Below are 12,729 nucleotides of genomic sequence, written 5' to 3' on the forward strand. Positions count from 1 at the left end.
TTTTTTTTTTTATAACTGCAGCATTTGACTTATCTGTGCATCTCTTTCTGTTTCTCATTTTTCTCTTTGTTTTTGTTCTGGTGCTGTTTCTTGGCATGCCTGGTAATTTTTCACTAAATGCCAGATATTTTATGTGAAAAATCAAAGAGGCTGTGGATGATATCCCTACATACAGGAGCACTTAATATTCTTCTGGGTTGTAGACCTTGTTTGGGTCCGTCTATTTACAGACCCCTTTCTCCCTGCAGACCTTGCACCTGGGCCTTGGGCTCCCCAGCACCACTGCTGAAGCCTTTGGTCAGCAATTAGCCTCTCTACTGCTGCTTTCCACTTGGTTCTTGGTTCTTTTCTTGTTTTCTTTTTCTTTCCTTCTTTCTTTTCTTTTCTTTCTTTCTTTTTTCTTCAGTGTAGGAGTTGAAGGGAAATCATGCAGAATTTGGGGCTCATTTTTCTGGATCCTCTTAAATCTCTACCTTCTGGGCAGCCTCAAGCTCCAACCCCTCTCTCAGTCCAGGAAGGCTGCAGAGTCCCAGCTGCTGCTTTCTGTTGTGTGCCCTTCTCTGTTATGGGTAAAAGGCTTGAGGGGTACGAGGCGGTGACTACAGGGTTCCTACGGATGGGCTTCCCTTCTCTCTTGGATATTTGCCCTCATCTACTCTCTGTCTGTGTTTTCTGATGCCCTTAATTGTTTGGTGTAAGTATTTTCTCCAGCATTCATACTTGTTCTCAGCAGGAGAGCAGGTCTGAGCCAGGCTATTCTGTTGTGGCCGGAAGTGGAAGTCTTCCACTGCACGTGGGGTAAAGTCTGCGTTGCTTTCCCCTGGGCTGTCTCCTGCCTGTCTCTTTCATACCCTCTCCCCATATCTGGCATATTCTAGCACACTGGACTTCCTTTTTAATCAGATGTATCAAGGCTTGTTCTTGCCTTGGGACTTTGTAGTAACTGCCTTGATGGCTCTTCCCCAGATTTGTGCATAGCTGGCCCCTTGGTATTATTTACTGTCAGTTCAGTTGTTAGCTCATGAGAGCTTTCTCTCTCTTTCCAGGGGAAGTCCCCAGGCGTTCTGTTTTATTTTCATCCTAGCACATTGCAGTCACCGTCTGACCCTACTTTATTTACTTATTTTCTGTTTCCCCACTGTTGTGTAAGCTGCGTTCCCACTTGTGGAATAAATGTCAAACGTTAGTTGATAACAATAATAAATGTTAATCAAGTGAATGAATAAATGAATAAAATAGGCACTAATTCTGGAAAGAATTTTTCAGATTCTTCTTTGCAAACCTCAGTAGTGGATAAAGGAACACAGTTTTCTTTCCCTTATTGGTATTTTGATAAGGAATTTTCTGTAAAATACCACTTTTATGTGTTTATGGCATAATGATGACTAACATTTTGTTCATCCTGTTGATATACTAAATTACTCTCTTTGTAAAGATTATGCCATGTTCATTATCATAGAACGTTAATTATGTTTTTGTTAAAATTCTTTAGAAAGTAATAATCTATGCTAATTCTCTATCACCCAGAATATTTAATTAACTAGAATTAATGATATGACTTTGCTTTTGGTCTTATATGATATGGCTTTTTAAGAAAGTGTCATTTATTTTTAGTTTTTATTTTTTTGGATGTACATTTGAAATACATTTTACTTTATTTAAATTCAGTCAGTTGACATATAGGGTATTATTAGTTTCAGAGGTAGTGTTCAGTGATTCATCAGTTGTATATAATACCCAGTGCTCATTACATCATGTGCCCTCCTTAATGTCCATCACTCAATTACCCCATCTCCCCACCCCCTTCCCCTCCATTAACCCTCAGTTTGTTTCCTAGAGTTAAGAGTCTCTTATGGTTTGTCTCCCTCTCTGATTTTGTCTTATTTTATTTTTCTCTTCCTTCCCCTTTGATCCTCTGTTTTGTTTCTTAAATTCCACATATGAATGAGATCATATGATAATTGTCTTTCTCTGGGATTGACTTATTTCTCTTAGCATAAATACCCTCTAGTTCCATCCAGGTCATTGCAAATGGTAAGATTTCATTCTTTTTTTTGATGGCTGAGTAATGTTCCATTATATATATATACCACATCTTCTTTATAAGAAAATGACATTTTATATCTTTATTTAACAGGAATGGTTTTTAGGAAAAGCATTACATGATGAAGAATCGACAATAATTCACCATTATGCCTTTTCTGAAAATCCTACAATTTTTAAATATCCAGACTTTGCTGCTGGCTGGGCCCTTAGTATTCCACTTGTAAACAAGTAAGAATTTATTAGACTTTGTGTGTGTGTGTGTGTGTGTGTGTGTGTGTGTGTGTGTGCGCGCGCGCGCGCGCACGTGCAGATCAACGTTTATTTCACCGAGTACTATAATTTATAGCTCTCAGGTGAGTTTTGCAGCGGGAGGCAGTGTGTGGTGGAGTGGGAAGGCCTGGAACAGGAGCTGGTACCTGAGGGTCTTGCTTCTGCTCTGTCATGTACTGGTCCCCTCAGACTGATTACTCATCTGTTTCCTATTTTCTCTTCCTCACCTGCAAAATAAGGTGAGCCCACGGGAGGGCGTATAAGTGTTCTGAGAACTCTATATCCACAAGTGTTATTATTATTAATAGATCTAGTTAACTATAGGTATGACTTTGATCGTCAGAAAAAAGACGAATCTGTAACATGCCCAGGGGTGGGAGTTGATGACAAATTATGTACATGGGTATGAACGTTTAAACAGGGGCCGGGCAGGAGGGACAGTTACCAGAGGCTCTGTAGACATTCGTACCTAGCTATTTGAGTGTATAATTGCAGTAATGCTTTTCTCAGTGTGAAAAGTAAAGATAAGTCGTAATTGAGGAGAAATAGGATTGTTGACAGGCTCTTAATTCGAATGCCTCAGATTAATTATGATGTGTGTTTGTTCTTTAGGGAATAGAAAGTTGATAAAGCAGTTGTGGCCTTTCTATCGTCAAAGATAGAAGGGTGTCTGTTATTTCTAACATTAGGTGTGCTGTTTCTAGGGTTTTTAGTCTTGGAAAGCTTTTTAGTCCATTGTAGACATACCAGGTAGTAGTATCTTGTCATTTGTGGCTGGCCAGCACTTATTGACTACTCCTTTGACATTTGAAAGTTTTTACAGCGTGAGACCCTCCTTCCCAATGTAGAATCCAGAAAAGGACAACACCAGCACCTCCATGTTATATAGCCTTCCTTCCTACTAGACAGCAGCTACGTGAGGTAGCCTCCATTAGGTTGGTATGCTGTGGAAAATCTGTTTTGGGAACTGAGTTATATGGAAAAGGAGACAATGAGACAATGCATGGTGGTCCTTTTGGCTTGAGAGGTCACGATAGAGGAGGGGTCAGGTGGAGGCTAGCGGCTGAGACAGTAGCTTCTTGATGTCGCAGCTTCCTGATGGTGGCAGAGGCCACAGCTCCTCGGCTACCCATTTCTGTAGTATCAATCTGGAGGTTGTTCTTGGAATCTCAGCCTAGAGTCTCTTTATTCAGACTTTCCAGTAATTCTGTGAGCCATCTGTATGCACTAATAAGTGTACTTTGTGCTTAAACTGGCTAGAGTGGATTCTCTATCTCCAACTAAAATGTGTGACCCATGGACCTGTCCTAAGAATACTGGGCAAGGATGCCCTGCCCCCAGCCTGTGCCCAGGCATGCCTAGGAGGGCCCACACATTTTCCCTGCTCCGTTCTTGGACAGGTTGGGCAGGCAGGGAGGGGGAGCGAGAAGAGAGAGTTGTCATTCCCTTCTGAAACTGCACTGCCTGGCTCTGCTCTCTGCAGGAGTGAGGGGAAGATAATTCTGTTTCAGCAGGCCTGGGTCATCTTTATTTTCAAATGAATTAAGCTTGGGTTTGCTGTAGCTTGAAGACCAGGACCCCCCGGGACACTCTTTTCCCACTATATCCAGCAGCCTGATGTTTGGGCCCAGTCTGGCTACCTGTGTTTAGCCTGGACTCTCCAGAGCCCTGAGCAGCACATCCCAGCCCCGGAGCTGTTCCTTGTGCCTTCCAGATTCTTCGCCCTGGTGGTGGCCTTCCTCCCCTCTGTCCGCACTCTCTGTACTTACCTTCATAGCCTGGAATTACGTGGCCTGACTCCTCTACACGACTTCCGGTGGCTGTGGCTTCTCTCACTTGGGGGTTAGAAGCTCTTCCTAAGTCTGTTTGTCTTCCGTTTCCTGGAGAGCCAAGTCCCTTGAGAGAGGGACAAGCATAGCTATAAATTGTCCTATGCAGTACTCTGAGCACAGATGCTACCTTCTTCCCCCCAAGGTTACAGAGAAACCCACAGACCTGCAAAGATCCTGTACAGCAAGCCTGGGATATAACCATCTCTCTGAAGCCAGTACAGCACCCTTCTCCATCCTTCCCTTCCGATCCAGGAGGCCACTCATCCAGGAGACAAATCCTATAGTTTAGAGAGTTTCACTTCTTTCCATCCCCCATCTGGCAAGGACCTTGGGGGCCCCTTATGCTGGATTCAATTCACCTTTTACTGAGTTCGGTGTAATAAGGAACTTAATTATTGCTTTCCTTTTATTTATTTATTTTTATTATGTTATGTTAGTCACCATACATTACATCATTAGTTTTTGATGTAGTGTTCCTTGATTGATTGTTTGCATATAACACCCGGTGCTTCATGCAGAACGTGCCCTCTTTAATACCCATCAGGAAGCTAACCCATCCCCCCACCCCCCTCCCTTCTAGAACCCTCAGTTTGTTTCTCAGAGTCCATAGTCTGTCATGGTTTGTCTCCCCCTCTGATTTCCCCCCCTTCATTTTCCCCTTCCTGCTATCTTCTTTTTTTTTTTTAAACATATAATGTATTATTTGTTTCAGAGGTACAGGTCTATGATTCAACAGTCTTACACAATTCACAGCGCTCACCATAGCACATACCCTCCCCAATGCCTATCACCCAGCCACCCCATCCCTCCCACCCCCCACCACTCCAGCAACCCTCAGTTTGTTTCCTGAGATTAAGAATTCCTCATATCAGTGAAGTCGTATGATACATGTCTTTCTCTGATTGACTTATTTCACTCAGCATAATACCCTCCAGTTCCATCCACGTCGTTGCAAATGGCAAGATTTCATTCCTTTTGATGGCTGCATAATATTCCATTGTGTATATATACCACATCTTCTTTATCCATTCATCTGTCGATGTACATCTTGGCTCTTTCCATAGTTTGGCTATTGTGGACATTGCTGCTATAAACATTGGGGTGCACGTACCCCTTCGGATCCCTACATTTGTATCTTTGGGGTAAATACCCAGTAGTGCAATTGCTGGGTCGTATGGTAGCTCTATTTTCAACTTTTTGAGGAACCTCCATACTGTTTTCCAGAGTGGCTGCACCAGCTTTATTACTTTCCTCTTGACTAACTTTTAAACCAGGTGGATAGAAGTAATCCGTGTTGAACACATCTTTGGCTCCTCAGATCCTCTTAAAGGACGGTTTAGCCCAACTCATTGCTTGGCATGCAGGCAGTTCTGTTCTACGAAACCGGTTCTGTAAAACCTCTCGGGTCTGTCAATTCTGCCCTCTGGCTTCACTGCTTATAAGCTGGAGAGACAGTCCGAGTCCTGGCAGGTTCTCTTGGCTCTGGCTCATGCTCATCTTCTGACCACCACATGCTCACCATGTGGCCAACTCCCAGGGGCTTTGTGAACTGGGGCTGCAGGCTCTGCAGTAGCCAAGATACTCGTCTTCTTAAGGGGAGACTGTGTTACGGATGACTTGGCACTCTGTAGAGGTAGTTGTACCTGCACATGTCTGTCTTCTTTACCAAGTCATTGAAAACATCTGTTGACAAGTGCTGCTTACTCCCTTTCTTGTCAAGCTGAGCAATTTTCCAGGATGTGGAAGAGGCCCAAGGGCCTCATGTCACTGCAGTAGGTATGGAAGGGACCACATAAGGGGATTGGGTCCAAAAGACTAATCTTCCATACAAGTTCCAAAAATTTCCAGCAGTTGCCCTATAACTCTGGAATGATAGAGGAATAAGGTGCCAGTTAACCTTCTGCATTCAGTGTCATCTGCTTCCATAACACTGAACGGTTGCCAACACACTGCACAATGTTTGTAGTTAATTAATATCTATGGTCTTCTCTGTCTCTCCTCCCTTTCCCCTGCCAGCAAAAACAAAACAGAATGAAAATGTAGGCTCCCCCAGAGTACCAAATTCAAAATTCCAATTACCTGATACCATACTTCCTTTTTCTTGTGATGCAGACAAGTAATCCAGCAAACAAAATAATGTAACCCATCTAGCATAGCAACTATCGTATGGCCAAGATCTATCTAAAAATGGTTTTCTCATAGGAGATTCTATACATTCTTCAAGAAACTGGTATTATACTTAGAACTAAAGGAGGCATAAAGTATCAATTAGTCCCATTGGCTGCAAAATTGGATCTTCCCAGTTGGTTTTTCCCAGTTCCAAAGCTAATGTGCTATTTCTTCCTCTTACTAGAGACTATATTAGTTAGCATGCTGGATTAAGGAAATATTATTACTGTAATTGGAAGGTGAGGTCTGTGTTGGTTGATGCATCCTACTGTTATTGAGGATGCTGGTTCTCTCTCTCTCATGCTTAGTGCACAGCCTCCTGAGACCACATACAGCAGCAGTTCATGCTAAATCTGGGTTCTTCTTGTGAGTCAAGGCAAAAAGGGCTACATGTTTCTGTTTGTTTATGTTCAGCAGTGGAGAACCTCTCTAACCACTGAAATGTAGGTGCTTATCTCCAGTCTCTAGTTGGATCTTGTCTGATTGAAGTTGGTTGGGTCAACTTCAGGCATGTACCAGCTCCTGGACCATTAACAGTCGTTGGGAATTTCAGTGCTTTGGTTGGGATCAAACTGATTCTGACCCTGGAGCCCAGTTATTGGGCTCAGTAATTAAAAGTCTCTTAGGAAGAAGGAAAGGGAAACTCTGTATTGTGTAGGCAGTCTACAGCACAAACGATAGGAGTGGGGATCCCCTTTGCCTCCTTTCCTTGATTTTATGGCCCACTCAGTAGGTAGGGCAACTGTTTATAGTTACTTAAGTATTTCTCCTGCTCAGGTCATCAGAAAAACTGGTTACTTAAAAACATTTCACGACGTACACTTTTTTAGACTATTTCCCACCAAAAACATTATTTGCCCTAGCAATCCTACATTAGTTAGTTTTGATTTAACACTGCCTAACATTTCCCGGTGATCCATCTGTGTGATCTTCTAACAATAGTGTCAATAAAAGAATATACTTGCATTTTTGGAGAAATTTCCAATAAGATGATCTTTTCAAATAGGTTGATGTTACTGGTTTTTTTTCTGTTGTTTTTCCACCAGTAAAACTTACCTAGATGATTTTCAGTATTTTGCTTCTTTGACTAGCTCACAAATGGGACTATAAAAGTCAGCTAGGAACTTGTAATATGGAGTTGAAGGGGGCCCCTGTCTGTTGCAAGTTTCCAGTCTTGCTGGTTGTGTCTTTAGAGCTGTGTTATTGGGGCATGACTTAGTTAGCTTTCCAAAAATAGGAAAGCTGAATATCAGACGTTGTATTTGCCAGGAACTGAATAATTAATGAGGAAATATTTTATCTAAGTAATTGGAATTTCTGACCTTAACTGTGTGTATGTGTTTTGGCATTGTTGGTTACTGCAATTAGCATTTGGAAAACGCTTGTGCTGTCTTGTTGTATAGAAAAGTGAAACCTAGTTCCCACTTTTAGGACTTGCCTTTTAAATTAGGTGAACACCCTGCACACTTTTAGAACTAAAAACACATTTGCAAGGTGACTGACTTAGGCTCTGGGTGTTAGTGAGGCTGACTCATCGTGACCTTCGTGAGGCTGAGGTAACCATCACTTAAGGTTATGGTTGACTGCATGGGCTGCTAGATAGATCATGCAAGCTTTTTTTTTTTTTTTTTACTTTTCTGTCTTTCTCTGTCAGGAGTTAGGAGTCAATAAACTTTGTGGCTTTGTTTTACATAAGGCATTTAATTTATTGTATTGTATTTTATAGTATTTGCCAGATGTTGAAACAATGCTACATTTGCAAAAAAACGGCTTGCATTCATTTCCTACTCAACAAATAAATCCATTTTCACAGTGCTTTGCCTCAAGGAAATGTAAAACTCTTAATTTTATCTTAAAATGTGTGCTTTTAATCTGTTTTCAAACATTAGACAGTCTCAATGTGTTATTCTTGTTTGATGCTTCTTCTGATTTAAAAAAAAAAACTCAAATTGTATTTATTTTCTAGGCTTACCAAGAGGTTAAAGAGTGAATCCCTGAAATCCGACTTTACGATAGATTTAAAACATGAGGTACGTCATGGTTTATTTGTCAAAAGTCTTACTAATCAAGAATTCATGTGTTTTGGTATAAAAGGTGTTTTTTTATTCCCTGACAGCACACCCCTCCCCCCCAATGCACCTATGCATCTTCTCCCCACCAAGATAATTCTTCTCCAGAAAATTAGGTCTTTCTCTGTAAGCTCATTTTAATCATGTAGGTGGAGGAGGAGCAGTGAAAAAGATTGCCTCTGTGAATCTTGATTTTTTTTTTTTTTTTTAAGCTAGATGGATGGGTGCAAAGGTAGATTTCTAAAAACAAGCAAAACCGCCATCAGAGCACCTTTGCTCTTATTTGGTACTTTGGCTGTACAATGCCTTGGTCATGCCTTTGTCCTTGGCTGTCTGGAGCAGAATTGAGCCAGTGGGTCCCAAGGAGGCAGCCGTGCCAGTTGGGACCCCAGCATCCCTGGCATTTGGTGGATACCTGTGACCAATCATCCTGGAGGCAGGTGTCCCATCATTAATCATTCCAGGATCATTGTTAAGAAGGTTTCTTCATGGGTTTCATTCACAGGCACATGCACATCTGACTGCCTAGAACAGCCCCACTTTTCACTCTGTAGGAACCTGTATCTTAGGACGGTGGGGTCAATCTTGACATGTCACTCAGGCCTGGAGTGCTGGCAGCATGCCAGGAGCGAAAGGGCACTGACAAGGCTTTACCTTCCTGGCTGTTTGCATGTGATGAACGAGCTTATTGGGGGAGAAATATACATGTAAAAAACCTTTCTTCCTTCCCATAGAAAGGAAAGGATGACTAATTGAAACCGCAGGTCTGCCTAGATATTTGTAACGAAGAGTGAACTTTGGTATAGCTACGCAGGTTCGGGAATCTATTAAACACTAAATACCTACAAAGAATATTTCTAACGTATGTGAAAGGTATGAGGATCAGTCAAAATATCTATGTAATCACCACCTGGCTTAAGAGCTAGAACATCACCAGTCACTTTGAAACTACCTGAATGTGACGTTCCTGCGTCCCCTTCATTCTTAAACACTTTCTGGAATTCTCTCTTCCTTTGCTTCATCTTTTATAGCATATGACTGTACCTCTGAATAAGACATTATGCAGTTTTGCATCCTTTTGGACTACAGATGAACAAAAGTGTACTATGAGTATTGTTCTAACTTGAAACTCATCCACGTTGATATGTGCAATGGCTCTAATGAACTTATTTCCCCTTCCTGCAGGAGTCTCTCCTGTGACTAGAGCAGTCCACTTACCAGTTCTCCTGGTGGTGGGCTTCTGCACTGCTCTGTGTTTTTTGCTATTACAGTTATTACTTCTAGGGTTTTCTTTGGAGGTGTGTCAGGACCATCATTGGCAGGAGTTTCCCTAGGGCAGAGGCTTTTAAACTTTTTTTTTTTTTTTTTACTGTGACCCATTTTAAAAAATACGTTTTTCGTTGAGACCCAGTATATTTGTGTGTGTTGTTACTGTGTTGTGTTATTGATTTCTAGCCTAGCATTATTGTGGCCTATATAACAGTAGCTAGAAATATTCTTAGGCTTATTTTGTGGCCTGGTTCATGTTTACTTTTCATGAATGGAGAAGATGTATGTGCTAAAATTTGGGGAGTATAATAGTCTCTTTATTAGATTAAGGAAGAAATAGATTTAATCTCATAAATTAATCTTCCTTCCTCGCTTCCTTCTACTTTTGTGTGCTATATGTAGATAGATATATATAGATAAATGTGTATCATTTATTAAGGGAGGAATGGGAAGATCTTCCATAATAATGGTGTATTTCACAATGTCTCCTCTTGTAAACTTCCAACTCTTGCTTTTTTACTCTGAGACTATGTTAATTAATTGCATACAAATTTAGAATCTTTACATCTTCTTATGAATTCATCTTTATTTCTTGTCATGCTCTTTGCCCTAACATGTATTTTGTTGCTGTGACTGTTTCTATACCAGCTTTCTTTTTGGGTTTGCTTTTTAATTATCGCTCATCTTTTTCTTACAGCCCCTTCTTTTAGATGCGTTTCTCTTAGAGAGGACATATCTTTTCTTCCTCCAAGTTTGCCAGTCTTTGTCTTTAAACCAGATAGCAGATTTACACTTATATTGAACATGATTACCATTATATTTGAATTGATTTCTATCACTTCATTTACTCCCCCCCCCCCCATTTTCTCTCTGGCTCTTTTAAAAACTTCCTTACTTTCTATATAGGATTATTTTTTGTTCTTTTTCCATTTTTTTCCTCCTCTGCTATTTTGGAAGTTCTGTCTGTGCCTTACTGGTTATTTTAAATATTTTAACATGCATTCTTAACCTAACAAAGGCTAAGTAATTGATGTCCTAAATTCAAGGGACTTAGAATCATTGGACTCTAATTATCCCCTTCACAGTTTTTTTTAAAAAGATTTTATTTATTTATTTATTTGAGAGAGAGAGAGAGTGAGAGAGAGAAAGCACGAGAGGTGGGAGGGTCAGAGGGAGAAGCAGACTCCCCACTGAGTGGGGATCCTGATGCAGGACTTGATCCTGGGACTCCATCCTGGGACTCTGGGATCATGACCTGAGTTGAAGGCAGACGCTCAACTGACTGAGCCACCCAGGAGCCCATCCCCTTCCCAATTTATATGCTCTTTATTAATTAGTATTTTTGTTTCTTTTTTTAACCCCTCAACTTAAATATTATCTTTATTTTATGCAATTCACATCAGTATTGGCTTAACCATGTATTTGCCACTGTCTTTGCTTGGTATCCCATCTTACTTCTAAGACCGGCCAGGTGGGATCATATGTTCCATATGTCCAAAATGTTTTTGGACGTTTTTAAAATTTAAATTCAATAAATTAACATATAGTGCATTATTAGTTTCAGAGGTAGAGTTGAGTTATTCATCAGTTGCATATAACACCCAGTGCTCATTCCATCAAGTGCCTTCCTTAATACCCATCACCCAGTTACCCCATCCCCCACTCCCTCCCCTCCAACAACCCTCAGTTTGTTTCCTAGAGTTGAAGAGTCTCTTATGGTTTTTTCTCCCTCTCTGATTTAGTCATATTTTATTTTTCCTTCATCTGTTTTGTTTCTTAAATTCCACATATGAGTGAAATCATATGATAATTGTCTTTCTCTGGTTGACCTATTTCTGCTTAACGTTAATACCCTCTAGTTCCATCCACATCATTGCAAATGGTAAGATTTCATTTTTTTGGTGGCTGCATAATATTCCAGTGTGTGTGTGTGTGTGTGTGTGTGTGTATGTTTGTGTGTGTGTGTGTGTGTGTGTGTTTGTGTGTGTATACCACATCTTCTTTATCCACTCATCTGTTGATGGACATCTAGGCTCTTTCCATAGTTTGGCTATTGTGGACATTGCTGCTCTAAACATTTGTGGTGCAGGTGCCCCTTTGGATCACTATGTTTGTATCCTTTGGGTAAATACGCAGTAGTGCAATTCTGGGTCATAGGGTAGCTCTATTTTTAACTTTTTGAGGAACCTCTGTACTGTTTTCCAGAGTAGCTGTACCCAGGTGGGATCATTTTTATTCTTCTGAGGCACATCCTTTAGAGTTGCCTTCAGTGAGGCGGTACATTCTCATTTTTTTTTCCCCTTTAAAAACATTTATGTCCACTTTGTTCTTGAAACATAGTTATCTTGTGTTTACAATTCTGGGTTGTCCATTATTTTCTGTCATCACAGTGGCCTTACCTACACTGTGTTCTGGCTTCTGTTATTGCTGTGGTGTTGGGAAATCAACGTTGGTCTCACGTGGCTTCTTTGTAGGTAATCTCATTCTCTCTGCCTGCTTTTAAGATTGTCTTTGGTGTTCTGCAGTTTCACTATGAGATGTGTAGGTGCTGACTTTTTTTTTTTTTTTTTTAACATCCTGCATGGGATTCATTGACCCTTTCCAAAATAGGATTGTTGTGTAATTTTTGGAAATTCTCAGCCATTGTCTTTTCAAGCATGTTCTCATCCCAGTTCTCTCTGTTATCTCCTCCTGGATCTTTAGATGTGTGCTAAGCACTCTGAATTTTTCTCTTACATTTCCCACCTCTGTTTCTGCTGTGCTCCATTTCAGATAGTTTGGGGGCCTTCATCTTTTAGTTCCCTAATTTTTTATTCACCGGGGTCTAATATGCTGCTTATCCTAACCATTACATTTTCCATTTATTGTTTTTTATTTTTAGAAGTTTAGTTCTTTCTTTTCAAATTTGCTTATTTTATATAATCTTTGAAAAACTTTTTTGCTAAAGTTTGAAAATTTTCTCTTTATGAAAATGTATTAAACATAGTAATTTTATAATCTGTGTTTGATAATTCCAAGACCTGCAGTCTTTTGGGTCCGATTATGTTTTGTCTGCTGGCTCTTGATCATCAGTT

At 40.5% G+C, this 12,729-nt stretch overlaps 1 protein-coding gene across 1 annotated transcript in view; it reads left to right on the forward strand.

Annotated features, from left to right (window-relative positions):
- The window catches only part of B3GLCT (beta 3-glucosyltransferase), a 136,112-nt gene that overhangs the window by 67,534 nt on the left and 55,849 nt on the right, over positions 1–12,729 (forward strand). Inside the window, exons 8-9 of the mRNA XM_028106794.2 lie at positions 2,138–2,274; positions 8,284–8,347. Of these exons, the coding sequence (XP_027962595.2) occupies positions 2,138–2,274; positions 8,284–8,347 (201 nt within the window). The remainder of the gene's footprint in view (positions 1–2,137; positions 2,275–8,283; positions 8,348–12,729) is intronic.

This window comes from Eumetopias jubatus, unplaced genomic scaffold (genome assembly GCF_037043125.1).
Source record: "Eumetopias jubatus isolate StellerSeaLion01/CBP00866 unplaced genomic scaffold, mEumJub1_p1.0 scaffold_3, whole genome shotgun sequence".
Classification (NCBI taxonomy): Eukaryota; Metazoa; Chordata; class Mammalia; order Carnivora; family Otariidae; genus Eumetopias; species Eumetopias jubatus.